At 60.1% G+C, this 27,215-nt stretch overlaps 1 protein-coding gene across 2 annotated transcripts in view; it reads right to left on the bottom strand.

The window, feature by feature from the left end:
- FBN3 (fibrillin 3) overlaps positions 1 to 27,215 on the bottom strand; it is a 191,650-nt gene that overhangs the window by 36,467 nt on the left and 127,968 nt on the right. For both annotated transcript variants that reach the window (XM_067554076.1, XM_067554085.1), the window contains 23 exons: positions 25,040 to 25,162; positions 24,214 to 24,489; positions 22,378 to 22,431; positions 19,257 to 19,382; positions 18,373 to 18,498; positions 16,884 to 17,003; positions 15,878 to 16,015; positions 15,731 to 15,781; positions 14,858 to 14,983; positions 12,951 to 13,178; positions 12,702 to 12,827; positions 12,118 to 12,246; positions 9,589 to 9,714; positions 8,666 to 8,791; positions 8,111 to 8,233; positions 7,564 to 7,689; positions 7,337 to 7,462; positions 6,821 to 6,943; positions 6,270 to 6,392; positions 5,618 to 5,743; positions 4,698 to 4,820; positions 4,205 to 4,327; positions 3,334 to 3,495 (listed from right to left, as the gene is read on the bottom strand). In XM_067554076.1, the coding sequence (XP_067410177.1) occupies positions 3,334 to 3,495; positions 4,205 to 4,327; positions 4,698 to 4,820; positions 5,618 to 5,743; positions 6,270 to 6,392; positions 6,821 to 6,943; positions 7,337 to 7,462; positions 7,564 to 7,689; positions 8,111 to 8,233; positions 8,666 to 8,791; positions 9,589 to 9,714; positions 12,118 to 12,246; positions 12,702 to 12,827; positions 12,951 to 13,178; positions 14,858 to 14,983; positions 15,731 to 15,781; positions 15,878 to 16,015; positions 16,884 to 17,003; positions 18,373 to 18,498; positions 19,257 to 19,382; positions 22,378 to 22,431; positions 24,214 to 24,489; positions 25,040 to 25,162 (3,030 nt within the window). The remainder of the gene's footprint in view (positions 1 to 3,333; positions 3,496 to 4,204; positions 4,328 to 4,697; positions 4,821 to 5,617; positions 5,744 to 6,269; positions 6,393 to 6,820; positions 6,944 to 7,336; positions 7,463 to 7,563; positions 7,690 to 8,110; positions 8,234 to 8,665; positions 8,792 to 9,588; positions 9,715 to 12,117; positions 12,247 to 12,701; positions 12,828 to 12,950; positions 13,179 to 14,857; positions 14,984 to 15,730; positions 15,782 to 15,877; positions 16,016 to 16,883; positions 17,004 to 18,372; positions 18,499 to 19,256; positions 19,383 to 22,377; positions 22,432 to 24,213; positions 24,490 to 25,039; positions 25,163 to 27,215) is intronic.

The following is a 27,215-nucleotide window of genomic DNA, read 5'->3' as shown; positions in this document are numbered from 1 at the left end:
TGCATAGGCATAAAGGGCTGAGCTGCCTTCACCCCCTCAGCTCCTTCCTACTGGAACGACTCCGATGGAGAAGGGAAGGAGGGTGGTTCGCGGAGTGGACATGTGCGACACATCTCACTGAACAACAGTTGTGGAAAGATTACTAACTGTTTTTTATTCTTTGCGTGATGGCACGGGTCCTTTTCCCTGCAGGTGACTCACAAGCAGTGCCTCCGGAGGTAGGTTCAGAGCCTATTTGAACAGGGACTGCAGGACCACTCGTCCAAATTTAGCATAATCTCTAGATTGTTGAGCGTTTGCATAGTGAGAGGCAAATATGATGACCTGGTTGCTGCTTGGCAAATGTCTAATATGGGCACGTGAGCCAGAAATGCGGCAGAGGCCACTTGGGATCTAGTCGAATGAACCAGTACACAATCCGGTGTTAGCCAAGGGGTAACAGAGGCAAATACAACTGGCAACCGTGACGAAATCCTCTGCATGGAAATTGGACTGCGCTTCATTCAGTCTGCAAATGCAATAGACTGATGAGACGAAGACCTGAAAGTTCGAGTCCAGTCCAGACAAAGCGCTAACACTCTTCTAACATCTAGTGTGCGCGGTGTCTTCGCTCCCTTATTACCAGGAGGATTTGGGAAGAAGGTCAGTAAGAAAATTGCCTGGTTGGTATGAAAAGTAGAGACCACTTTTGTAGGAATACTTGGATGGGGCGAAGGTCGACTTTATGTATGGAGAAAACGGTATATGGAGGGTCTGATATTAACGCTCTCACTCCCCTCTCTTCTGGCTGATGCAATGGGTACCAAAAATGCTAACTTCATTAAAAGGTGCAACAGAGAGCAGGTCGCCAGAGGCTTGTAGGGGAACCTATTAGCTTTGTTAAGACTAGATTCAGGCTCCATGGTGGAGCAGGACCCTGGGCAGAGGGTATACGAGGCTTGGGGAGGCTAAGCCTCCTCCAACTGCTGCCACCAGAAGCGCCCGCTCTGCCTCTCTGTCCCACCCCCACTCCGCCCAGGCCCTGCTCTGCCCCCTTCCCCAAGGCCCCTCCCCACCTACTGCCTGTGCCTCTTCGTCCTCTCTCCCGAGAGGCATGAGTGATGGGCAGGGGACCTCAGGGGAGGAGGCAAAGAGGCACAAGCGGCGGGCAAGGGGGCCTCCGAGAAGAAGGCGAAGAGGTGTGAGTGGTGGGCGGGGGAGGGGGCTGCAAAGGGCCCAGGGCGGAGCAGGGGTGGAGCGTGGGCGGGGTCTCAGGGAATGGGGAGGAGCAAGGGGCGGGGCGACAGTCAGAGCACTGGTGCTCCCCCGCCCAGCCTCCCCAAAGGCAGGAGTCACGTGCTGCCCATGAGTAGGACTCTGCACGTGTGGAAGCAGCCTGTCCAATCCCTGTAGAAATCTTAAGGCCATTGGGCTGGAAGAAAGGAAGCAGTTATCCACCGGAGGAGGAAATGCTGGTGTGGGGGGCTGGATGTCCCTGATCGACCCGATCACCAGCCCTTGATGTGTCAGGCACAAAAGAGAGTCCAGCACATGCTGAGTAGAAGGCAGAATAGGGAAGACGCCTTGCAGGCAGAAAACCTCTCCCGCTTAGCAAGACAAGTCTCCTCGTTGGTGGTTTTCAACCATTCAGCAATATCTCTTGCACCTCGCTGGAGCAGGACTCCGCTGCCAACGGGAGAGGAGACGCCTGTACGTCCAGAATGAGGCTTCGCCCTCTATGTGGTGGGAAGGTCCTTTGTCGAATCCAGCACCACTCCAATACATTTGATTTTCTCTGCTAGGGGCAGGGCTGACATGGCTAAGCTGGTCAGGAGGCTGAGCGTGTAGAAGGTGGACTGGGTTGTGCAAATGGACACTCCTCAGACCTGGATCAACCTCTGATCAGCCGGTTGTCCAGGTAAGGGAATACATGGACCCCCAACCTCTGGAGGAAAGCTGCTACCAACGCCATACACTTCGTAAAAACACAAGGGGCACGGAGTGACCACCGAAGGGGAGGACCGTGAACTCATAGAGGCAGCTGCTGACAGTGAATCTCTGAAACGTTCTGTGCTTCCGATCAATTTTTACTAATCTAACCAACTAATTGACTAACCAGCTACTAAACTGCACTAACTCTCCATGGGTACGGTTCACAGGTTTTGAGTAAAGACTTGGAGAAGCAAGGCCAGGGAGCCCCAACAACCGTCAAGGGCTGTAGGAAGGAAGTGAGGAGGATCAGTGACAAGTCGGACCATTATGCTGTGTGGTGTGCGTGAAAGAAGAGGGCGCTCAGGCTGCCCCGACAGGTACCGCCAAGGGGAACAGCTGCGCACTGGGGTGCACAAACACCTACAGTGGAACGGACACCTGCAAACACTTGGAGAAGAACCTACCGTACCGAGAGGAGGCATAAGGAGCTATCAAACGAAAGCTGAGGGGAGATATGATTGCTCTCTATAAATACACCAGAGGGATACACACCAGAGAGGGGAGGAGTTCTTTAAGATAAGGGCCAATGCTGACCCAAGAACTAAAGGATATAAACTGGCCCTCCGCAAGTTTAGGCTTGAAATTAGATGAAGGTTTGTAACCATCAGAGGAGGAAAAGCTTTCCAGCAGAGGAGGCTTCCCAGACAGCCTAACGTGATACAAGACTGAGCTTGATAAGCGTATAGAGGGATGGTGTGAGGAGACTGCCTACAATGGCATATGGCCAATCCACGACTGCTACTAGCAATATCTCCAGCGGCATGAGATGGGACACTAGAGGGGCAGGCTTGGAGTTACTACCGAGAATTCTTTTCCCAGGCGTCTGGCTGCTGGACCTTGCCCACATGCTCAGGGTCTAAGGGATCACCATTTTGGGGGTCAGGAAGGAATATTCCCCCGGGTCAGATTGGCAGAGACCTTGGGAGTTCTTCACCTTCCTCTGCAGCGTGGGGCATGAGACACTTGCCGGTTTAAGCTAGTGTAAATGGTGGGTTCTCTGTAACTTGAAGTCTTTAAACCATGATTTGAGGAGTTCAGTGACTCAGCCAGAGGTTCAGGGTCTGTTACAGGAGAGGGTGGGTGAGGTTCTGTGGCCTGCGAAGTGCAGGGGGGCAGATGAGATGATCGTGATGGTCTGGCCTTAAAGTCTATGAGGCCCTGCCTGTCCCACCTCCACCCAGCTCTCATCTCATTCCCCATCTCTCCACCTGACCCCATAGCATGCAGGGGTGCAGCCCGTTCAACCCTCCCCTGCCCTGCTTCCCCGTGTCCCAGGTCCAACCTGCCCCTGATCTTTGGAGCAGAGCGCAGCGCTGACCCCACTGCCTGTGCGGTTCACCCCGAAGCACGTCCCCTACTCACTTGTGTTGGCCGGGGGGCAGAACTCACAGGGGTTCCCCCAGGCATGGCCCAGCGAGCAGCAGCAGGAGGCCCGAGTGACGCCCACGCCGATTTCAGCGCTGCACGAGATCCCGCCATCCCCTCGGTCCTGAGTGTCCAGGAAACAGTTCCCGACGCGGGTATCTGCACAGGGCAGGGCGGAAGGAGACAGTGAGCTTCAGACGAGCAAAGCCGGCTGCGCTGCCCCAGCCGGCAGAGCGGGAGAGGCACAGCCGATCCTGGGCGGCAATGGGCGAAGCCTCTTCCAGTGGCCTAGGAACAACCCCTCCTGCTAACAGCAGAGCTCTCCCCATCTGCCACCTTCGCCACAGCTCGCCTGCTTTCCCTGTCTGTCACGCCAGCCCAGGAGGGAGCAGAAAGAGCCCTCAGGGTGGCTCTCCACACCCCTCTCCTCCACCTCCCTCCTGTGAACAGTGGGGTCCCCCCATGTGTGTCATGAACGAAGGCTGGGAGGACCCGGTTGCGAGCAGGCGAAGCTGGGGGCTGCACAGGGATAAAAGGGCGCTGAGTTAACCTGTGGAACTCACTGCCACTCGTCTGCTGGAAGCCAAACACTGAATAGGATTGAGAGCAGGATTAGCAATCTGCCTGGAGAAGGAGGCCATCCCAGTTATGTTAGCCAAGGTAGAAACCTCCAGGGCAGGCACCAGCCGTGAGGAGTATGGGGCTAGAAACTTGCCTGTGGGCAGGTTCTGCACCCCCCATCTCTCACAATGGCCAGCACCACGCTGAATAGGGCCAGGCATTTCTGAGCACTAGAGCAGCTGTTTGCACTGGGAGTGGGGGCGAGGACCCACAGGCAGGGCTGCTGGCTGCTGGAAGCTGCACTCACCCACACACCCCACCCCCGTGGGGTTCAGCTCGAAGTCCTGGGGGCAGTTGCATAAGTAGCTGCCCGGGGTGTTGACACACAGCCCGTTGATGCAGTTCACGGGGTCCGCGCACTCGTTGACATCTGCAGGGACAGGAAGGACGCAGCATCAGGAGCAATCGCTGATCACCAAGGAAAGCTCAGTGATGGCCCCCGCTGGGCAGTGTGCTGGCCACCTCCCTGCACCCCCCAGGTGACCCTCACGTGGCCATGGACAGCCCCTCCCCTCCCTTTCTCCCGCCAGGGCTCAGAAAGCAGGATCTGCTTAGAGCAAGCCCTGCCCAGGGCACACCTGGAGTCCGCCGTGACTGACTCTCAGCTCCCAGCTCAGACTCCCCTCCTGGAGCTGGGACCTGTTCACTGCCTGTAGGTGACCCCAGGCACTGACCAGGGAGGATCTCCGAGGACCGATTCCCCAGGGACCCCATGCCCAGGCTGCGCTGGGCCCAGCTACCTGTGCAGTTGCCCCCGCTCCTGTCGAGCTCATAGCCGTCATCACAGGCGCAACGGAACATCCCCGGCAGGTTCTGGCAGCTCCCGAAGACGCAGATGTTCTGGAAGGTGCATTCATCGATGTCTGCCAGGGAGACAGAGGCGGGCACATCAGGCCTGGCTGGGCTGTGGGGCCCGCGGGACAGCTTCCACTCGACACCCCCCACACACAGTGGAACAGGACAACCCAGCCCGGGCCAGCCAGCTGCAGGCCGAATTCCTGCCAGGATCCACTCTAGCCGTGCCCCCAGAGAGCTGTGCTCCTGACCCTTTTCTGGTGCTGAGGGGACACTGCTCTGGGCACAGCACGGACCCGTGCAGCGAGCACCCACCTCTAGCAGCCATCTTCACCACCTGCCATTGCTTCTTTGCCAGAGCCCATGTGGAGAATTCAGCCCCTCGCCGGGCGGAGTGTGTGAGGGGAAGGGCCAGACGCCTTCCCCTGGGGATCTCTGAGCTCGGCAGATGTCACAGGCCCCCCTGGGAGCTGCTAAGCGGAGCAGAGCAGCAGGGAGCCAGAGCGGTGCAGTGGGCCAAGGCCTGCAGCCCAGCTGCCATCGACGTGGTGGCTGAGGTCGCTGCGGTGTGGGGTTGGACGTGATGTTACAGAGCAGCCACGCCAGGCTCAGAGGGCAGGAATTTGTGCAGCTCCTTGCACTTCCTGAGGAGGTTCTCAGCCTTCCTGAGCCCACAGCACCAGACGCCAGCTCCCCCAGTCCTTAGCTGCCCAGCTGGAGCCAGCGACCGGAGCCTTGGCACGCTTCTTGGGACAGCAGCAGGGTCAGTGCCCGCAGTGGGCGAGTGTGGCATGAAGGTCCGGGCTGTGCCGGGGCGGCGGAGAAAGGCCGGGTAGCGCCCGTGCTGCAGGCTCCGTGCTCTTACCCTGGCAGGCCCTGCTGTCGTCCGTGGGGTTGAAGCCCATTTCGCACTCGCAGCGGTAGCCCCCGGGCGCGTTGAGACACTGCCCGTTCTCGCACAGGTTCACGTTGTCCGCACACTCGTCCACGTCTGCAGGAGAGGTCAACGCGGCAGTGGGCACGAGGCCGGAGCCTTCACCCCCACCCTGGGAAAGTCCCATGAGCAGCCACCTTCGAGCTCATCCCCCACCCCTGGCGCAGGGGCAGCCGGAGGCGGCTCCGCAGGAGAGGAAAGGAAGCTAGGTACTGCTGTGGGATTCCCATAAACACCTGCAGGAGACGCTTGCTTTGGGAAGGGCTCGCAGACCTAGAGCAGGCTCCCCACGCGCTACAGGCAGGAGGGCAGGCCTTGAAGCTAGCAAGGAGGCAGCTCTCAGATGCCCGGGGCAGGGGAGCTGGCCAAATGGATCCCACAGGAAACCAAAGCAGCGGGGCTGGGGGGATCCCAGGGGCAACCGAGCAGCGTGGGTGGCCTTGGGGAACGTCCCCGGCCATCGGTCAGGGTTTGCATCCCAGAGGGGGGGCTGGCAGGGGAGGCGCGCTGTGATCAGTCGCCCCACAGCTGTGGGAGACGGGAGCAGTCCCGGGTGGGCGCCCGGCGCCCGGCCGCCCTGTACCTGAGCAGGAGAAGCCGTCGCCCGTGAAGCCCTCTCGGCAGGCGCAGCGGTAGGAGCCGGGCGTGTTCACGCAGTTGGCGTTCAGGTTGCACTTGTGCTCCTCCGTGGCACATTCATCCAGGTCTGGGGGGAGAAGCCCAGTGAGAGAATCCCTTGTCTCCGGTCGGAGCCGAGGGCAGCACACGGGTTATGTGCCGGGTCTGAGTGCCTGGGCCGGGCTTCAGCCCCCGGCACCCCTCCCCCTGACAGAGAGCACAGCACCACACACACACACACACACACACACACACACGGCTTGAGACACTGAGACGTGCACACACACACACACTGCCTGTGAGTCACTGATACATGCACTCGCACACACACACACGCTGCCTGAGACGCATACACACGCGCATTGCCTGTGAGACACTGCCACACGTACACACACACTGCCCATGTGGACACCTCGACCCCTGGAGCACTGTGTCCCCGCAGGTGCACACGGCCAAGGCCAGGGACACACGCGAGGAGCTGCCAGACTCGCCCGCCCGTCTGGGCTGGGAACTCACCATTGCATTTCAGCCCATCTCCCAGCCAGCCCGTGCGACACTTGCACTTGAAGCTGCCGGGCACGTTGATGCATGAGGCGTGCACGTCGCAGTTGTGAGCGCCGATCTCACACTCGTCGATATCTGCACAGAGGAAGGACATTAGACCTGACCCAGCCAGGCCCCCCCTTCCCCGAGAGAGGTGAGGACAAGCCTAGGGGCTGTACCGGCCTGGCTATAGGGCTCGGAGTGACCATGGGGATGGACCAGGCTGAGCCAGGAGTGACCCCGCTGGGGCGATGGGGACAGACTGGGGTAAGAGAGAGTCAGGCCCATGGGATACAAATCAGTTGGGTACAAATTCCTGCCTAGAGCCCAATGCAGGTGACTCATTGGCTCCGGCCCTGGCAATTCCTGCCCTCTTGCGGTGGGGGGATCCCTGCAGGAGCCAGCTTCCCCAGTGACGGGCTTCCTGCCTGTGGCATTGCTTCTCCCTAGCCGGCACCTGGCCCAGCTAGGGGCTCCCCGCATTCCCACCTGTGCAGCCCGTTGTCCCTTTCTTGACGAAGTAGCCGAGCTGGCAGTGGCAGATGAAGGAGCCCTTGGTGTTCTCGCACTCGCCATGCAGGCAGATGTTGGGATTCAGGTCACACTCGTTCATGTCTGCAGGAGAGAACGGCTTAGCATCCAGAACCTTGTGCCAGGCTCTGGGGCAGGTCCCAGGCCCTCCCGCCCCCAGAGACCACAGGGAGCAGCCTTCTCACCGATGCACGTCTTCATGTCCAGGGAGGCCATGAATCCGTCGAAGCACAGACAGCGGTACTCCCCCGGGATGTTGGTGCACTGGCCCCCGTCGCAGATCTCTGGGTTGTCCTCGCACTCGTCGATATCTGGGGCAGGGGGAGACCTGTCAGAGCTGGGGGCTTCAGCCACGGAGGAAGGAGCCCGAGCCCCGGGGCGGCAGCGGAAGGGGGGATTATTGGCACTGGAGGGGGTTTGGTTTCACAGCGACTAAGCACGACAGGCAGGGTGGCCAGGCTGCAGCCGGGAGGGTCCCGTGCTGGGGAGCAAATGCTGCCAGAGGCAGACATCAAAGATATTGGCCCAGGAACTACCTGAGGCTCCAAGCCCAACGCCAGGGGCATCAGTGTCTGCAAAGGGCTGACGGCAGCAAGAGCTGAGGGGGGAGTCACCTCTCAGGACATGACCCAAGGACAGTTCCACCCAGCCCCCGGGGGAGGCTCTCATGCCCCCCCGCAGCGCCCTGCGCAGGCCGGGGGCCAGCACCAGAACAGCTCGCTCCCCGCACACCTGCACACGACCGCTTGTCCGGCATCAGCGCGTAGCCTTCGCTGCAGCTGCACTGGTAGCTGCCCTCCGAGTTGGTGCAGTGCGTGTCGCAGCCGCCGTTCATGATGGTGCACTCGTCGATATCTGCATGGGAACAGCCACGCTCCGGTCACCGCCCGGCCCGCCGCTGGGCCCGAGCCGCGCAACCGGACAGGACCCACACGGCGGCGCCAGCACCCCGAGAGCTGCTGGCGAGGCGGAGCCCGGGGGCGGAGAGAGCCAGAAGAAAAGGAAACGCCATGAAGCTGTGGACACGGGGAGACGGCTCACGGCGCCCACGGCTGCTCTTTTCCTGGCTTCTTGCTGTCTGGCGCTACGCAAGCCAGTGGCAGGCGGCCCACCCGCCACAGCTTGCGCCCCGTCCTGGCTCCCTCCTGCAAGGGGCGCTGCACTGTGGGTGCAGCCCGGCCCCTGACCTGCAGCTGGGGGATGCCCCGAGGTTTCAGGCCAGAAGGGCCCACGCTGGTCGTCCTCTCTGCCCTCCCGCCCAGAGCTCGCTCAGCCCCGCGCACTCACCCACGCAGCCCTGCCTGTCCGGCGTGCCCTGGAAGCCGGGGTCACACGCGCACTGGTAGGTGCCGATGACGTTCACGCAGCGCCCGTTGCGGCACAGGCTGTCGCTGAGGGAGCACTCGTTGATGTCTGCGGGGGAGTGAAAGGGTTAATGGGCCAGCTGGGATCAGCCAGTCCCAGCCTTGCCAGTGCTGCATTTTAACCGTGACCCACCTGCCCCCCTCCCGCTCCCCCACAGAGCCCCCCAGGCCCCTGACACCCACCCCTCGCTCTCTCCCTGCTGCTTCGGATCCGCTCCCCAAATCGAAGAGAACCAGCTCACTTCCCCAGCACACTCGCTGCAGCTCTCAGGCTGCTCTGCCCCAGGTCCCCGGGGGGGATTTCTCTGCCCTCCGGGGGGCTCTGCGACTCCACCCAGCCCTGTCTCCTGGCAGCACTGCTTGGCTCTCTTTAGTCTGCGAGAGCATGTTCATCAGCGGGTCCTGCCCCCGACGGCTGGTCCCCACCAGGACCCTCCATGCGGCGTGGGACAGGATCGCCCCTTGTCCCAGGTCTCTGCCCAGCTCTGCACGCACAGTAATGCACTCTGGGCAGTCCAGCATGCCGCCGGCTGCCCCCATTGCCCATCCCCACGTCAGTCAGTCCTTGATGAACAGCGGGTGGCTGACCTGGCTCCGTAACTGCACGGTAGCTCTGGGGGTGACAGACCCTGTGAAATGCAGAGCACCCTCAACTCCCCACTGACTTGAGTGGGGTCTGCATGTGCCCAGCACGGGCTCAGGATCAGGCCCTCCGTCAGAGGTCCCACCCCGTGTAAACCCCCCATGATGCCTGGCCTGGCTCAGGTCACAGCCTGGGCCCCCGGCTGCTGGGGTGTGAGCGGGGGCAGGAGCTTGCGGGCACCCTGGCCCTTCCCACGTGCTCACCTACGCAGGCACTGCCTTCAGCCGTCAGCTCGTGGCCCTGGGGGCAGATGCACTCGAAGCTGCCCTCGGTGTTGACGCAGATCCCGCCGCGGCACAGCAGTGGGTCCCGCTCGCACTCGTCGATGTCTGTGGAGAGCAGACCCGAGGACTTGGGGGGTTTGCCTGGCAGCGGGCGTCTCCCAGGCCCGTGTGTGATGCCAGGGCCAAGGAGCATTGTCTTAGAAGGACCCCGGAGCCCAGGCAGGGGCCCATCCCCCCAATCCTCTCCACAGCAGACGGCCACTCCCCATGGATAACGCCGCAACACGGCCCAGGCCCGGCGTGAGCACATGGCAAGCTACAGAGCAGCCGCGCTTCAGCAAATGGCTGCGTGGAACCCAGAGCACGTCTCCGGGCTGGGGGCAGTCAGGAGCCTCCTTTTACAGGCAGGCGGAGGGAGGACCGGAGCCCTCGCGCCCTGGCTGTGCCCAGCCCAGAACCTGCCTCTCCCCAAGCCCCTCTCAGCAGCTCCCTGAGCCCAGGAGGCCGGGGTTTGAGTGAAGAAGTGTTTGAATCCCAAAGCGGACCTTGCTGCGTCTGGTCCCAGCTCGTCCGACGCAGACGGAGCCACCCAAAGTGCCGCCTGTGCCGCCGGAGTGTGGCCCATCCCTAGGTCTGCCTGGGACGGAGAATTTCCCAGCTGCAGAGCAGGAGGTTCCCAGAGGCTGTGTGGGGCACGGGCAGCTGTAACAGGACACGCTGCAGGCACACGTGTGGTCAGGTGACTGCCCTGGCCTGTGCAGACCGGCCGTGGAGGCTGAGGGGTGCAGGTGAGCGGGTGGGAGCACAAAGATCAGTGCAGAGAGTGCCACACACCAGGTCTGGGCCGCTCTGCCAGGGCCTGCTCCCGCTCCCGCAGACTGACTGAGACCCAGGCTCTTTCGAGGCGAGGGCTGGTGCCACCCTGGGGAGCAGGAGCGGCAGAGCCACTATGCCACATCCTGAGCTGAGCCCAGCACCTGCCCCTCAGCCTTCCCATCCTGCTCTGCTATTTCTGAGATGCAGCCAGCGAGGTTCTGAGCCCTTCCTCTGCATTATTCCACTGGATGCCTGCAGGACAGGCTGGCTGGGGCAGAGCTCGGGCAGTGAGAGCGTTCCCCAGCTGGCAGGAGGCACAGCCTGAAAGCCGTCTGCGTCTGAGCCACGACGTCCCCGTCCCAGAACACACGCAGGCCCCCGAGCACCAGCTACCCTGAAGACGAGCCTCGTCCAGGCCCCCAGAACAGGCTCGCTGCTGTCATGGCAACGGGCAGCTCACCCAGGGCCTTGCCTCAGACTGGAGCAGGGAGAAATTTTGCTCTTTCCCTCCCCAGAAGCCATTTTCCCAGTGGGCCAAATTCCCCAGTTCGAGGGACAGTGAGAGGCAAACGAATTCCCCTGAAGCCTGGCTCCAGGGAGCACGCTGGGCCGAGCCCCCCAGCTTCCCTGAGAGATGCTAGCAGCAGGGGCTGCTGTCTCCCATGGACTCCCCGGGGCTCTCTGCAGCGGGGCCAGCTGCTGCCTGGGACACAGGCCACAGAGGATGCCTGGCGGGTCCCTGAATGACACTGCAGCAAGCGGCAGCGTAACATGGGCAGCGCAGGGGCCCTCAGGTCTGGCCGTGCTGTGGGACAGGGTCTCCCTCTCACTGCTCCCCGCCAGCAGCGTGAGAGCCTCCAGCCGTTCCTGAGCCTGTTCCCGCTGCAGGATCCAGGGTTTCTGCCAGGCTCCCTGCAGTGTGAACCCGGCCCCTGCGGCAGGCTGCGCTCTCCCCCTCACTGAGCCCCTGGCCCTGAGCCCCTGTGTCTCCCCACCCCAGCCCCTGAGCCCCCTGTATGCGCCCGCCCTGACCCCAACCCCTCCCCGCATCTGCCTGCTCTGGCCCCTTGCAGACTCTGTGCTCTCCCCTGGGCAGGTATCCGGATGCGCAGCTCCCCCGGGCCCCGCTGCAGACTCGCAAGGACCCATTCTGCTCTCAGCTACATGGATCCAGCTGCCCTGGGGAACAGGGCCTGGAGAGGGCCAGGCTGAGGGAGGCTTGGCCCTTCTCCAGACCCTCCGCAGGGAAACAGCGACTGCCCCAGACTGTCCCGGTCGGGGAGGGGTGGTTACTCCCCGGCAGCTGGAGGTTCTTCGAGAGGTGTGGGCTCTCCCTGTGTTGCACTCAGGGTTACGCGCATGCGCCTTGCCTTGCCTCCTGGTTTCACCCGAGGCGAGAAAGGGCAGAGCGGACCCACCGCGTCTTTGGTTCCTTCTCCCCGCCACATGGCCCGAGTCAGAGCTTCTGCTTTTCTCTCGTCCTTGTGACCCACTTGCCAGAACCCTGCTTTTATCCTTGCACACAGCTGGGGTTTTACTGAGGAGCTCCGGCTCCGGCCCCACGGTGCGTGCGCCTTACCCTCAGTGGAACACCGCAGAGACCCTCCCTGGAAGAAGTGCCCTACCCTGGTTCTCCCGCAGCAGCGATCCTGCGGGGGCGGCTTCGGCGCCGCTCACAGGCTGCTCTCTTACCCATGCAGTTCTTCATCATCATGAAGCCGCTCTCGTAGCCCTCGAAGCACTCGCACTCGAAGCTGCCCGGGGTGTTGATGCAGCTGCCGTGGCCGCACAGGTCTGGTGAGATGCGGCACTCGTCGATATCTACGGGCAGAGGAGAGGCTCAGCCAGGAACCAGCCAGCCCCTGGAGCCAGAGGCAAGCTGGGGGCGCTGCCGGGTCAGGGGTCTGCCTGCTCCGGGTGCTGAGAGCATGGAAAGCAGAACCCAGCTCTCCGAGGCCACAGCTGGCCCAGGTGGCTGTTCTTGCTGGGAGGAAACATCAACTGCTGTCTTCCCTGCGCACAGATCAGACCCTGCTGCCCACATGCCGGAGGCTGGCGCTCTTCAGCGCTGGCTGTGTACTCACCCAGGATAGCAACTTGTCCCCAACCTCTCGGTAAATGCCCAGCACGGTGCAGTCACATCCTGCACAAGGAACTGGTCCAGGAGACTGGAGAACACGGCAGCAACACACCCTGCCCCAGCAGGGCAGCCGGGGACTGGCAGGGCAGCCTGGGGCAGGGCAGACTCAGGCTGGGGTGGGCTCTTCTCCCCTTACCTGTGCAGTTTCTTTCCTCGGCATCCAACGCGAAGCCATTGCCGCAGAGACAGCGGAAGCTGCCGATGGTGTTCCGACAGGTCCCGTGAGTGCAGAGGCCGGAGAAGACCTTACACTCGTTCACATCTGGGGGGGAAGGCAGCTGTCAGCGTCTGTCTCCTGGCTGAGGGAGCAGGACCCCGGGCAGTGGCTGCAGCCAGGAAGAGACTTCTGCCCGCAGGGCTCGGCAGCTGCCCACATCCCTCTCACCTTTGTAGAAGGGCCTGCCTGAGAGCACGTCCCCTCTGTTGGCAAAGCCGGGTCCCCTGGGGCAGATGGCCTTGTGCTCGCTGCTGCCGGCTTTGGGGCACTCTTCACAGTCGCTGCCCCAGGCCGCGCCCACGGAACAGCAGCACATGTCGATCCGGTACTTCCCGGGCAGGGGCGCCGTGCACTCGTCCTCATCCCACTTCATGTAGCACTGCTCTGCACGCACATCTGGGGAGAGAGCAGAGCTGAGCTCCTGGAGCGCCGATCCCATCGTGGGGGGTGGGGCTGACTGGGGCCTCTCCCTTTCCTGGGGCATCCCCAGGGACAGGGGGCAGCCGTGCAGCGATGGGGGTCCTTCCCTCAGGCAACTGCCAGGGGCCAGCATATCTGACCCCAGCTCACTGCAGCCTGCCCCAGGCCCCGGGTCTCTCCCAGAGCCCTTCTGCCTCCTCCCCATCCCTGCTGCTGCAGTAGCTGCCACTCTGCCCCAGGCAATGGGAAAAGCAGATGGGAGGCAGGAAGGAAAATTCAGGAGGGCCCGACCACCGCTGGTCCTTCTCCATCTGGGGAGTCTGAGTGACAGCCCTGGGTAGGACCAGGAGTCCTGGCCTCAATCTGCAACAGGGAGGTTTAGCTGAGATATTAGGAAAACTTTCTCTCTCTAAGGGTAGTTAATTCTGGAACAGGCTTCTCAGTGGGGATGTGGAGTCCCCGGCACTGGAGGTTTTTAAGAACAGGCTGGACAGACGCCTGTCAGGGCTGGTCTAGGTTTACTTGGTCCTGACTCAGAGCGGGGGACTGGACTGGACTGGACGGCCTCTCAAGGTCTTTTCTAGCTCTGCACTTCTCTGACTCTGCAGCCTCCAACACTGCACACACCTGTCCCCCCCACAAGCTCACCTGCACACACCTGGCCCATCCTGCTCTCACCTGGCCATTCCTCGTCTGAGCTTGCTGAGCAGCTGGGTGTATTTGCTAGGGAAGCACCGTGTGACACTCTGTACCTCAAAGTAGCACCGGGAACCCCCACGTTCACCACTGACATAGGGTTATGCCTTGAGAGGTATCATTTTAAAAGCCTGGATCTGTTGAACATTGGAGTGTATGTGCTATCACTGTCTGGAAAAGGGAGCCCAGCCTGTACTGAGGAACCAGACCCAGGGTAAGACCGTGCTTGATTCAAGTCCTGCTTAGTTTGTAGAACTTAGACTGTGAATTTACTTTTGTTTCTTAAGTAACCAACTTTGATCTCTATGCCTGCTGCTTATAATCACTTCAACTCTCTCTCTCTGTAGTGAATCAATCTGTTTGATATTTTACCTGCATCAGTGTGGTTATGGTTGAAGTGCCTGGGGAATCTCAGCGCAGTTTAGAAAGGCGAGGGTGTGTCCATTCCACACTGAGGGAGCGGTGAACTACTCAATGAACTTACACCGGTCAGGCTTCTGGCCAGTGCCGTCCAGTACAGTTCTGGGGTGCAAGGCTGGGGATCTGGGGGAACTGGCTGGAAACCCTCTGTTGTTGGATCGTGAGTGGCTGGGAAACCATCCATGTAACTCTGCTGGGTGTGTCCCTGCCTATGCATGGCTGTGTCAGTGCAGTGCCTGTCAGAGGCTTGTAGCTTGACGTCAGCATCACAGTGTCAGAGACAGCCCAGGTTGGTGTGTGGAGGGCTCAGAGGTCCCCCAGTCCAGGTTGCACCCTGGGCACTTGTCACGTGGGGCTGGGCTGGAAGCTGCTCTGTCAGCCTCTGACCTTTCTGCACATCCCATCCTCTTAAGGGGCCCAGACCTGCCCAGGGAAGGGACCAGGAGCAGTGGGCAACTGTGTGATGTCAGTGCCCAGCTCGCACAGCTCCTCCTTGGCACAGGAGGGGCTGGGGTCTCAGCACCGGCGGCTGTCCTCACCCACACACGTCCTGCCAGTCCCGTCAAGGGTCAGCCCTTCGGGACACTCGCAGCGGAAGGAGCCAGCCGTGTTCACGCAGCGCCCGTTAGGGCAGACGCCGGGGAAGACATCGCACTCGTTCACATCTGCAGGATGGAGACGAAGAAGGGGGTTAGGCGGCAGACAGCTCCTGGCAGCAGCAGCCAGGCCCAGGGCTTTATGGGGCTGAACCTGCCTGGGGGAAGCCCCGCAGCACAGCCGTGCAGTGTACTTACCAAACGACCGTGCCCACCCCAGATAGCTTCACAGGCGGGGTAAGTACCCACCCGGCAGGGAGCCGCGGGCACCTCGGTGCTAGCGCCAGGCACTACTGAGAGGAGACGGTCCTGGCTTTGCCCCACAGATAAACCCCAGCCGGTTTCCCCGCAGGCCAGAAGCAAGAAGCAGCAGAAACCCAGTGCAGCCCCTGCCAGGGTCCATCCTCACTGGGCAGCGAGGTTCCAGGGGACTAGCATGCAGGAGGGCGAGTCACACACGCACCCTCCATGAGCACTGAGCCCCCATGGAGGAGTGCGGGGCCCTGCTCCACATCACATGGCCATGGTGGGAAAGGCTCCCTGGTCAATATCACATCCTGCCAGGACTGAGTCTGCCTGGCGACGTCCAGCCCTGGGACAACACGGAATCCACATGCCCCCATCTCTGCAAAGTGGCACCCGTGGCTCTGCCAGGACTGGTGCTCAGTGCAGGTGCCAGGAAAGGGGCCGGGAGGTGGCAGAAGGAGGGAGGGAGGGGACAGGCCCGTGTCAGCCCTTGCCAGGCCTTGGGCGTATGAAAACAAGGAGTGCAATGTGACCCCGGCCGCAGCCTCCCTCCGACAGACGCGGCGTTACCTTCACACGTCACCCCCTTCATCCTGGCAAACCCTCGGGGGCAGGCGGTATCTGCAAAACAGCACAGGGGCGTCGTCAGAGGAAGCGTCTGTCCCTCCCTCCCCCTTGCAGGGGAGATGCCCGCCCCCAGCCTGGCGCCGGCCTTACCAATCTCGCAGCGCTCGCAGGGGCTGCCCCAGGCCGCCCCCAGCGTGGCACAGCACTCCGACTTCAGCGTGGCCCCATTGATGTTCACCTCACAGCGGCCGTCCTGGATGTTCAGCCAGCACGTTCCCTTCATGCTGTCTGCGGAGGCAAGTGGAGCGCGTGAAGTGCCTGGGACCCCGCTGGCTGGAGCCCGGCGCTCGCAGCAAGACACTGCAGTGCAAAGGGCTCCCTGCTGGGGCCCAGAGAAGGAGCCCCGCTGTCCCTCCCACGTGCGCATGTGTATGGCAGCGGGCCCAGAGGGCGGCTTCCCCAGGGGACTGGGAGCAGCGTGGCTGTGTCCTGTTCTTAGCCCAGGCCCCAGGGCCCAGGGCGGCTCTGTGCTCTCGTGGCAGCTGGGCTGGGGCTGCCACCTCTCCCCGCCCTGCTTGTGGACGCAGGTGGCAGCCTGCCCTCAGCTGGCAGGCAGGACAGTGGGAGCTCTGCCTGACGAAGGAGTGCGGGCGGCCCAAGCCGCTGGGTGCAGCGCCATGGCAACGCAGCTCGTGTGCAAACATGCATTGCCGCTAATTCGGCAAAGTGACCGACACAGAGAGAGGGACGTCGTTTCACTTGTGCCAGTCCCAGCACCTCTGCCCAGGGAGCGGGTGGCTCTGGGGTCTCACACGCTAACTCTCCTGCGGCAGCACACGCGGGGCTTTGTCTACACCCAGGGATACACCGGCTTTGCCTACACCCAGGGATACACCAGCTTTGTCTACACCCAGGGCAGCGGCTGGGATACTTTGCTGGCTCCTGTGACGCTTTTTGAGCTTCCCGGCTGCACAAAAAAGACACAGGTCATGGCAAACGTGCAAATATGGGGGGAGAAGGACAGAGGCCGGCTGTGCCTGCCTAGGGGAGGGCCTGCAATTGTCTCCTGTGCACAGCACAGTTGCAGACGGACACGAAGCGGGACCACTGGCACCTGGAGTGCCTCCCAATGCCTGGCTGTCAGGGGGCCTCTTACCCACACAGATGGTGCCGCTGGGGTCCAGCTTGCTGCCTGGGGAGCACTCGCAGGCGAAGGAGCCGGCGTTGTTCCTGCAGACCCCATTCACACAAGGGTTGGAGGTGCACTCATTGATATCTGGGACAGGAGAGGGGCTGTTACGACAAAGACCCCGAGAGAGACACAGCGTTCCCAGGGCTCCGGGCACCCACAGCCTGGGGCACTTTGGAGCCAGCCGCACACTGGGCTGCCAGCCCCTGCCATGGGGTGAGCCATAACCCTGATCGGAGCCTCTTGGCTCAGACCCTTGTGACTCAGGCCCAGTCCTAGAGCCGGCACCTTGTAATGAGGGGCCTGGTGTCTCCCGGGCCCCCCTGTAACCTCTGACGGGGCAGTGCAGAGGGGATGCCTGGTGTAAGTGACGGGATTTACTAAAGGCCTTTGCCAAAGCCCTGAAAGGAGCTAAGTTGCCATGGGGGGAGTGGGTGGGGCGAGGCTCTGCCGCGGATCAGAAAGTGGGGAAGAGCAGGAAACAAAGCGTGGCAATAAATAGCCCATGTCACGTTGGCAGCAGGTTGCCAGCAGCGACCACAAGGGTCCGTGCGAGGCCCTGTGTTGCTAGGATATTTAACGACAATCTGGGACGGGGGAGAACAGCGAGGGGGCCAAACTGGCAAAAGACGAAGTGATTTAGGTTAGTCAGAAGCAGAGAGAATGGGGAGGAGGTTCAGTGAGGCCCAGCCCAGCCAGGAGACGCAACACGGCGGCAGAGACTGGGCGACAGCTGAGTCCTGGCCAGGGCAAAGCCACACGAGCCATGTCAGGGCGTGACAGACAGCACAGGTCCCGCCACCCACATGCCCCAGCACCAGAACGTGGCTGCCTTACAGCATGGCTGGTGCTGCCAGTCTGCCCCTTGCAAGGAGATGTCACTGAACTTCCGCAGAAAATGGGGTGCCTCTAAACAGACATTCCCCAGAGAACGCCTGCTTCCCGCATGGCTGGATTTTCTGTCAGGAACATGGAACCCCCCAGACTGTGAACTTCCAGCTGAAACCCCTCAAATTGCAATTGGGGCAGGTTTTGCTGAACATATTGGGCAGTTTGGAGGAAAATGTTTGGGGTTTTGGTTGCTGGAAGCCATAAAAACGTTTGGATTTTGGGTTTTTTGACAGAAAGCCAAAATTTTGCACGGAAAAGCCCAGTTTTCTGAGCAGCTCCAGCCTGAGCCGCTGTTGATCTAAGGCGAACCCAGCAAATGTTAGGCACATTTCAGGCAGGGCCGTGGCCTGCCGCACACGCTGGGCAATTTGCAGAGCATCCTCTGCCGCCTTCACAGTCACTGGCGATTTTCAGGCCCAACAGTCCCGGGAGCCGAGGCCAGGCGTGTAAATCAGGGCGGGGAATGGCCTTTGCCATGGTGCTGTTCCTTCTTCTCCTGGGAGCAAAGCCAGCAGGAAGGGCAGCAGCGCTCTGGCTCAGCCAGCGGGGCCTGGGGAGCCGTTACCTTCACAGGTGTCTGTCTCGGTCCGGAAGACGAAGCCCTTGGGGCAGGTGCATGTGTAGCTGCCGGGCGTGTTACGGCACAGACCGTTGTCACAGAGCAAACGATTGACGGCGCACTCGTCGACATCTGTGGGCAGAGACAGGCAGGCCGAGTGAGCTGTGACGCCAGGGCCTCCCAGCAGTTAGGGCTGCTAAGAATGCCCAGCCATCAACCCACCCAGTCGGGGCCCTGGCAGCCTGGGCACGATCCTACAGGTGCGGCCTGAAAGGAGACGGGGAAAGCCACCCGTCTGCGCTGAGTTTGCCTCCTCAAGAGACAGAGGGTGAGGCCAGGATGTGTCAGAGCTGCAGGACAGCACCCGAGGTTTCCTCCCCTCGGTCAGGGCGGAGCGTGGCCGGAGCTAGCCCGTTACCCAGAGCTCAGCTTCCTTTACACAGTCACTGCCCCCAGGCCCTGGCTCGTCTGGGCTCTCCCGCCTGCGCCCACCGCGTTTCAGAGCTTTACACGCCTGCCTTGATAGGATGTTCGGGGGCCAAGCATTTAGGGACCGTACGGCAAAGACTGCCTTCACTGGCAAATGTCCTGCTCTGCCGCTGCATCAACTTGGGTTATACCCCGGCCAGGGAGTCAGCCCCAGCAGGGGACCCTGCATTCAGGGGTATCAGAGTCGTGCTGCCGAGCGCCCGGCCTTCAGGCCTGTCAGTTCTGGACCTGAGCGCTGCGCCTGGCTGCACAGCTCCAGCTGCTCCACGGCGTCGGCGCCAGCCACGCTCCCGGCTCTCAGCAGAGCCTGTTCTCTGGCCGGGGCCCCCTCATCAGGAGGGATGCACGCTGCCCTCGGCCAGAAACTGCCCCACCCCGCCCGCTGACCCGCCGGCACTCACCCACGCAGTTCTTGCCCGTGGGATCCGATTCGTAGCCCAGGTTGCAGATGCAGCGGTAACTCCCCCGCAGGTTCTCGCACATGCCGTTGGGACAGATGTCCGGGTTGAGGGCACATTCGTTGATATCTGGGCAGGAGAAGGAGCCGTGCAACAGGATGGAACGGGAGCAGCAGCCGACTCCTGACGGGATGTGCGCCAGCCTGCGACACAGCACTCACCCCTGCAGCCTGCATGCCCCGTCCTAGTCAGACCCTCTGCTGCCACCCCCTCGCCACCCCAGCCCTTTCCTTACAGGAGTCTCCACGGTTCAAAGTTGCAACGGCTTTACCCAGCATTCAGCAGCGTGGATGGAACGATTCCTGCCCTGCAGAGACCTTCCTGCGGCACCGACACGCAGCCCTCTCATGGGCGTGAGTCTGGTGCAGAGCACATTACTCCTGCCTGTGGCATGCCAGGCTGATGGAGACACACACATGGGAACGCCCTGCATGGGGCCGGTGTGAACTGCAGCCACGTTTGTCGGCTGCCCCACGGGTGCCGGCTTGGAGCTGAGGCTATGGGAATAACAGCCCGCATCCCCGGGACGGAGGAGCCATTTGCTCCTTTGATTAGAAATGGTTATGACTATCTCAGGACTCTCTGAAGACTCTGGCATCAAAGCCCTGCAGCCCTGAGAGGGGAGGGCAGGAAACTGGAACAAGGGACTCTCTCCCCAACACTGTAGCGTGCCAGGCCCCGGGCAGCCAGCAGGCGTGTGATTCCTAGTGCAGACGGCTGAGGATGGGAGACCTAGCCCCGGTCTCCAACAGGGGTCTCAGTGACATCAGGGCCCGGCCAGTCAGTGCTGGGGTAGCCAAGCACCGGCCAACCCCGCCCCCCACTGGCCCACTCGAGCGGCCCTTCCACAGGGAACGCCAAAGGAGGCGTGGGCTGGAAAGCGCTGTGAGCCAGGGCTGTGAGCCAGGGCTGTGCCGGCATGAAGGGGGCAGAAGCCACAGCAGGGAGCCTGCACGTGCCCTCCACTGCACCCCAGAGGCAGCACTACCTGCGGGGACAGCAGGGGCTGGCAAGGAGGGAGGAGAAACCACTGGGTTGGCAGGGATCAGCAGCATCCAGGGCCCTGTCCACGAGGAGCGCGTGTCTGACAAAACCAGGGCTGCAGCCAGCATCTCCTCCCCTGCCATGTGCAATGCTCCGGTGCTCAGTCACGGCAAGTCTCCCATGACGAGGAGCATCCTCCAGCCTGGGGGGCCCAAGGCTGCCACCCCGCAGGCCAAGGGGTGGGCTGCAACTATGACAGGCTTGCAGCACAGGGGAGATGCAAGGGGGTGCGGCCCCACAGACGGGCCAGCCCTGCCAGTCTCAGTGTCTCTGCACAGCTGGGCTCTGATGATTACCCGGGGTGACTCCAGCCTTGAAATGACTCCCATCTGGCAGTGGGCTTTGGCAGGAACACCGTGCCCGGGGCATATCTGCTGCTGGCTCCTGGCTAACGGGCAGCCGACCTTCAGCCTGGGGCATGCTTCGCCAAAACACAGTGTCCTTAAAGAAGCCCAGAGGCCTCCAAGGTTTTGCCTCTGGCTCCTTCCCATTTGGCAGGCTTTGAAAGGCCGGAGCTGTCTGTCTGCCTGGCTCTCTTCCTGCGGATCTGAACACTGCCGAGCGCTGGCAGCGTGCAGCCTGCCGCCTGACCTGCACAGCTGTTTGCCCAAAGCAGCCCCTTGGCGGCACGCCCCAGCCTGCTCCCATCCGCTGTGTTCTCTCCGGGAGGCTGCAAGCACTGCACTTCCGCGCGCAGCGGGGGCAGACGGGAGGATGCCCTTGGACACGCTCTGAATTCATATCAAAGCAGGGCACACAGCCAAACTTCACGTGCAGCCCCAGACACGCAGCTTCCACCAGGGTGCTAAGAACCAGCCGCTTAATTCAGTACACGGCACAGGGCCCGGAGCTGACCTGGGGAAGTTTGCCTACCTTTATGTCGCTGGTACTTTAGACAGAATCAAAGGCATGCATAGAGACTTCACTCGCTCCCATACACGCACACACAAAGGCTCACTCACAAATGAAAACCACACAGGCGTGAGCACACACGCTCTCCTACACAGACTCATGCACACACATGCAGTACCCTTGCCCTGGCATTAGCCCCTGCTGCAGCTGTCCTGGGGGGAGAGACAGCCATTGTGAGGGCTCGGGATCCACCCAAAGGGGGCAGGTGGAAGAAGCTGCTGGAGAAGAAGAATGTAGATTCGGAGCTAGCAGGAGAACTGGAGCTGCGGTAGGAGGTGAAGTGATAAAATAAACAGGGGGCTGGGAAGTGAGAAGGAAAATAGGACAGGTTTCAGGCCAGGAGAAGCAGAAAAGAACAGCTCTGGGCATGTGAGCAGTCATTGGTAGGGACAGGAAGTAGAGGGAAATAAAATCTACAGAAGAACCGGAGAGACAGTATCAAGGGAAACAACTCAAAGGAAATTTAACTGGTGAAAAAGCCACGTTGGATGAAAACAGACCCTAACCAGTCAATGAAAGCCCACCCACACAGGCCCGACAGGATCTGAACAGAGAGCGAAGGACTGTTTGAACAGCTGTTGAAGGAATACAGTTCAAAGGTACCTGATGGAGGAGGGAGGGCCCACTGGGTGAAGTGTGAGCTGAAGAGAAGCAAAGAACAGGACATAAGAGTGGAGCTGGACTTCCAGCTACGGAGAGAAGAAGTTGATTCTTCTCTGAAGTGATGCAGTCGATTGCTGAGCGACCTCTTTTGCTCGTGTTAATAACAATGCACACTGCATAGAATACGGAAGAGTAGTGTGCACAAGTTTGCAAACGTTCATGTGTTGATGACTGTTATAAGTAGTAAGTACTTGGTAATGTTCTATATTATTTATGCCTTTGGTACAAGTTTTGAGTTTTCCCTTATAAAGTTCTAAAAATGTAAAAGGATCCCTTTTGTCTCGGTTTGCCCCTGCATGCATACACACACCCAGCAGCCGCTCATGACCGCACGCTCACAGCAATGCACATACACTCAGTTACAAGCAACTGAAAGCAGAAGCTTACAATAGGCAACCTTAATTATGGGCAACTCCATACAATGTGGTGCTTGGGAAGCCCTTACCTCTGCCATCGGCTGTTATTCCAATACCGCTGCTGCAGAGCGCCTGAAATTCAGCTGCGTAGAGAAGGGGGACAGACAGATTTGTTAACTCTTCTGTACAGCATTAACCAAACGAGCTCATTTCAGAACAGGATGGAACCGTTTCTGGCTATTATCTTTGTTATTTGCTGTATATCCTTCACGAGCACCCCCAACGCTGGCTGTTTGTAATAATGAATTAACGTCCTAAAAATACGACTCTTTAATATTGCAGTAACATTCCAATGCGCAAGGGAAAGGGGCCCATTATCAGTTCAGCATCTCAGGACCACCTGGAGAACTGCGTTCAATCCAAGAACCTAACCTATTGCATGACACAATATCAACAGAGCACACGTTAAACGAACTGAGAAGTAGCTGACTGACAGATCTCAACAAGTAGTTGTCACTGTGCAGCTGTTACCAGCGGGGTTCTGCAGTGCTCGGGACTAGACCTGACGCTATTTTCATCAGTGATCAGGAAGTAAATGTGAAATCATCTGCGGGTGACACAATAGTGTGGATGGTAAATAAAGATGAAGACAGGGCAGTCTGATCACTTGGTAAGCTGGACCCATTCAAACAAAATGTGTTTTAACACAGCAGGTCAGGAACAAGGAATGCAGGTCACACCTTCAGAATGAGGGACTCTGTCCTGGCAAGCAGTGACTTCGGAAAGGATTTAGAGACCAGCGTGGACAAGCAACGCAACATGAGCCCCCGGTGCGATGCTGTGGCAAAAAGGGCTGATGTGATCCCTGGCTGTATAAAGAGGGGAGCGTTGAGTAGGAGCAGGGAGGTGACTTTACCTCTGTATACGGCATTGGCAAGACAATACTGGAACCCTGCATACAGTTCTGAGTGCACATTTTTACAGGGATGTTGCAATTTTGGAGAAAGTGCAGAAAAGAGCCACAAAAATGATTTGAGGGCTGGAGAAAATGCCTGACAGTGGGAGGTTTAAAGAGCTGAATCCGTTCAGCTTATCAGAAAAAAGAGTGAGAGGTCATTTGATTACAATGGCTAAATACCATCACGGGGAGAAATACTGGTTCTAAAGAGCTGGTTAGTCCAGCTGCAAAAGGCAGAACAAGAACCAACGGCTGGAAACTGAAGCCAGACAAATTCAGATTAGAAATTAGGCACATTTAATAGTGAGGGTGACTAACCAAAGGAAGTGGTGGATTCTCCATCTCTTGAAGTTTCGCTCTGAATAATTCAAAAATGGCTGAGCACAATTGGGTCAAAATTTTCAACCCACACAAAGCCCATCACCTGTGGGTAGAGACCCAGCATGGGAAGCGTCACCCCAAAAGCAGCTGGGTTTGGTAAGTTAGGAGCCCATGAATCAGTTTTGCAACTTAAACACTAGCAGCGGTTAGCAACAACCACTGGAACTAGCTCTAAAAATCACCTCCCCGAGAGCAATGCACGTCTAAATGGAGAGATGTCTGTGGGTACCTCTCCTTCCCACTCACATAGCACCCATGAGACTAACCGTCCTGTGGCAAGTACAGTGACCACCTCCCTGGAACGGGACACCAGGGGAGCAGTGAGTATTTTAGCTTCTTTCTATGGGATCTGGCATCTGGAAACACAGGAGCCAGCACCCTGGGGGCAGCTGGCCATCCATGGGTCACAGATGGGCTCTTGTGCTCCCGGCTCAGGAAGCACTGGTGTAGCTGGCCCGTGAGTGCAGTCCACCTGTTGGCCATTCCATGACACTTGTGATGCTCGTGCAGCGAGCGTTGGTCTATCCCGCATCTCCGAGCACTTTCCCCTGGGGTTCCCACAAACGCACATGGATGGGGATCTCACCAGAGTTTTTGGCCGGGCAGGGCTGGCAGGGCTCGCCGAAGCCATGGTCGGGGTTAGCACAGCAGCATTCGGACTTGGTGACTGCTCCTGGGAAGGGACGGGCACAGGTGCCCTTCTTAATGCCGCCATAACAGGTGCTGCGCATGTGGGTGTCGACGCACACCCGCCCGTCCACGCCGATCGCCAGGCCGCCCAGGCACTCACAGCGAAAGGAGCCCTCCGTGTTAATGCACCAGCCGTTCATGCAGATGCCCGGGGTCTCGCACTCGTCGATGTCTGAAAAGGAAGCAGACGTTGGCCGTTACTGACTGCCTGGCAGCAGGACAGACGGGGACGGGACAGACAGGGACGGGTTCAGTCCCCAACAGGGAGAATCTCAGGCTCCAATGCTGGGGGAAGGGCCCCCTGTGACCATGGCTGCAGCACATGCTGAAGTCTGCCCTAGGCTCGCCCTGGCTGGCTGGGGTAGCAGGTGCCTGGTGCCTTGGCTCTCTCCAATAGCTCATCAAGGGGTTTATTCACTTCCCCACTTTCTGGGTGAAACCAGAGCTGTTTCCTTCCCTCCTGGCATCTTCCAGCCCTAGAGACCAGGCCCGCTCCTGCCGCTGCTGCAGACTGGCTCTCCCTTCTCTGCTGACTTAGCCCCAGCGGGAGGGCAGGAATTTCAGTCATGCGACAGTGACACGGAGCCAAGTGCTTTGCCCCCCCACTCCTCTCCCCGCCCCAGCCCTCGCGCCCACCGGACAGTTCAGCACAAGCCGCATCCCCACAGACCCGTGGGCACAACAGGATCAGGGGAGGGACTGGGCCCCCGCAGGCCACGCACCAACGCAGTAGCGTCCATTGGGAGCCAGCACAAAGCCTGGTTTGCAGATGCATTTGAAGCTGCCGTCTTCGTTGATGCACATCCCGTTGAGGCACATGTTGGTCGTGGCGCATTCGTCGTGATCTGGGGATGAGAAGAGACATGAACCGAGCCTGCGAGGCGCAGCAGGACTCCAGCCCTCAGCCTCTTCTCTTCCCCGTCCTGCCCCGGGTGACTCCAGTCGGAACGACGGGTTCCGAGCAGGCCCAGGATGGCGCCACCCGCCCGGCTGCTCGGGAGAAAGCCGGACAGTTAGAACGCCTGCCGACGCGGTGCCAGGATCCCCTCGCACACGCAAACGCTGCCGGGCATCACTTCACAGCCCGCGCTGACACCGCCCGGCTCGCTGAGACACGGCCTCCCACGGAGACACCCACAAGCAGAGCGCCCTGGGGCCAGAGGCTCCGCAAATACTGACAGGGAGAGAGAACCCCTTCCCCATCCCACCACCGGGGGCTGCCTCTCTGCGCTGCCTCTGCAGGGGCTGGGCCGGGGGGGTTGTCACGGAGGGAGGATTTGTGCAGCCATTGTACAGACACGGGGGGGCGGGGAGGGCAAGAGCCCCAATGGCTTTGCTCAGTGACAGAGCGAGGGCAGCACAATGTAGTGCGTGCTGAGCCAGGGCACCCAAGGGAGAGGGGCCACCCACTGAGCCCACGGCACCCGCTCCAAAGGACTGCTCTCATGCAAACAATAGGCCGGTTTGGTTTTTGCGGATGTGCAGCCCTTTAACACCGAAATGGCAGGGGGTATTGGGACCCTCTCTTGGGGTAAGGACCAGCACTGACAGCCTCTGCCAAGGACGTCACCACAGCCGCTCTGGCATTGACCCCCAGCTGCCCGGGAAGCGCTGTTGTTCCCCGTGGGCATGCAGGAACTGAGGCCCAGAGAGGCTGAGTGACTGGCCCAGTCTGTGGACAAAGAGGGGATCAAACCCATGCCTCATGTGTCCCCGGCAAGGGCCCTACCCACTGGGCTGCCCTTCCTCTGAAGCAGGGAGCTGGATTTTTCTGAGAGTTACAGTGTGACACCCCTGTTCTGAAGAGACCCTGTAGGAAAAGCAAGGTTTCGCCGGCTCCCCGCGGCAAGCAGGGCCTGTGTCTGGCAGCAAAGGGAGGGCTATGGGAAATCGGGAAAGGAAGGTTCCCACCCACTTCCCGGGTGTGGAATCAGGCACGTGACCCTTGCCAGGTGCGGCATTTACTCTGCTCTTTGTTTAATGCCGCAGGGTAGGAGGCAGATGGGCCTTTGGCCCCTGGAGACGTGGGGGTGGGGGGCTGGGCCAGTTGTGGAAGGCAGGATAAGCAGGTGAGTTGGATATTTCTACAGAAACCCACAATGAAATCATTAGCCATGCTGATGTTTAACTGATCCTCATTCGGCTTCAGAGCTAACACCCCTGAGATGAAAATGGGGCTATTCACACCTCGCTTCCACCAACTGCCGCAGGCTGGCGGCAGACTCAGGCAGACAGCGCTGCCGTCGCTTTCATTCACATTGTGTTTAGGGGTTAATTCACAACCAGAAGGGTTTGAATCCATTTTTTTAAAGGGGAAGTTTAAAATCTGCAGCAGATTCCTCCTCCGAAGGACCCAAGGACCCTGGAGAAAGGGAAACCCACCCGCTGGCAGTGTAGTACTGAGGCACATTGTAGGCGCTAATGATGGCCCTGTGTTTAAGTGGCGCCCCATAGCAATGGCCAGGCCTGGCTGGTACTGGATGGGCCTGCAAAGCCCTTCCCAGTGCACTGAGATCCTTAAGATAATGCCCAGGTGCTGCAGGAATCAGCCCCGGTAACTCCCGGGCACCCTGGCCACGGAGCGAGAGCTGCCCGGTGCCCTGCCAGGCTGGCTCGCAAAGGTGATGTAAAAGTCCCATTGAAGATCTCACGGCACGGCTCACAAGACTCAGACTCCTCACTCTGCTTACTTAGACTCAGTGAGCAGTTTCCACCAGGTCACTGACTCTTTCCTCCCTCTCTTCAGTGCTTGGGAGGTGTTGCTCAACTGCGTTCACCCCAGAGGTGGCTGCATGTCTGCGCTGAGAGAGGTGAACTCCGTGAAGCCCCTGGGGTCTGGCTCTTCTGGATGAACGTGCTGTGTATGTGCACGGGATTATCGCTGCCAGTCCCGCCCTC

This window comes from Emydura macquarii, unplaced genomic scaffold (genome assembly GCF_026122565.2).
Source record: "Emydura macquarii macquarii isolate MOO-44397 ecotype Brisbane River unplaced genomic scaffold, CSIRO-AGI_Emac_v2 contig_306, whole genome shotgun sequence".
Taxonomy (NCBI): domain Eukaryota; kingdom Metazoa; phylum Chordata; order Testudines; family Chelidae; genus Emydura; species Emydura macquarii.
This window is presented reverse-complemented; position numbering and strand designations above follow the sequence as displayed.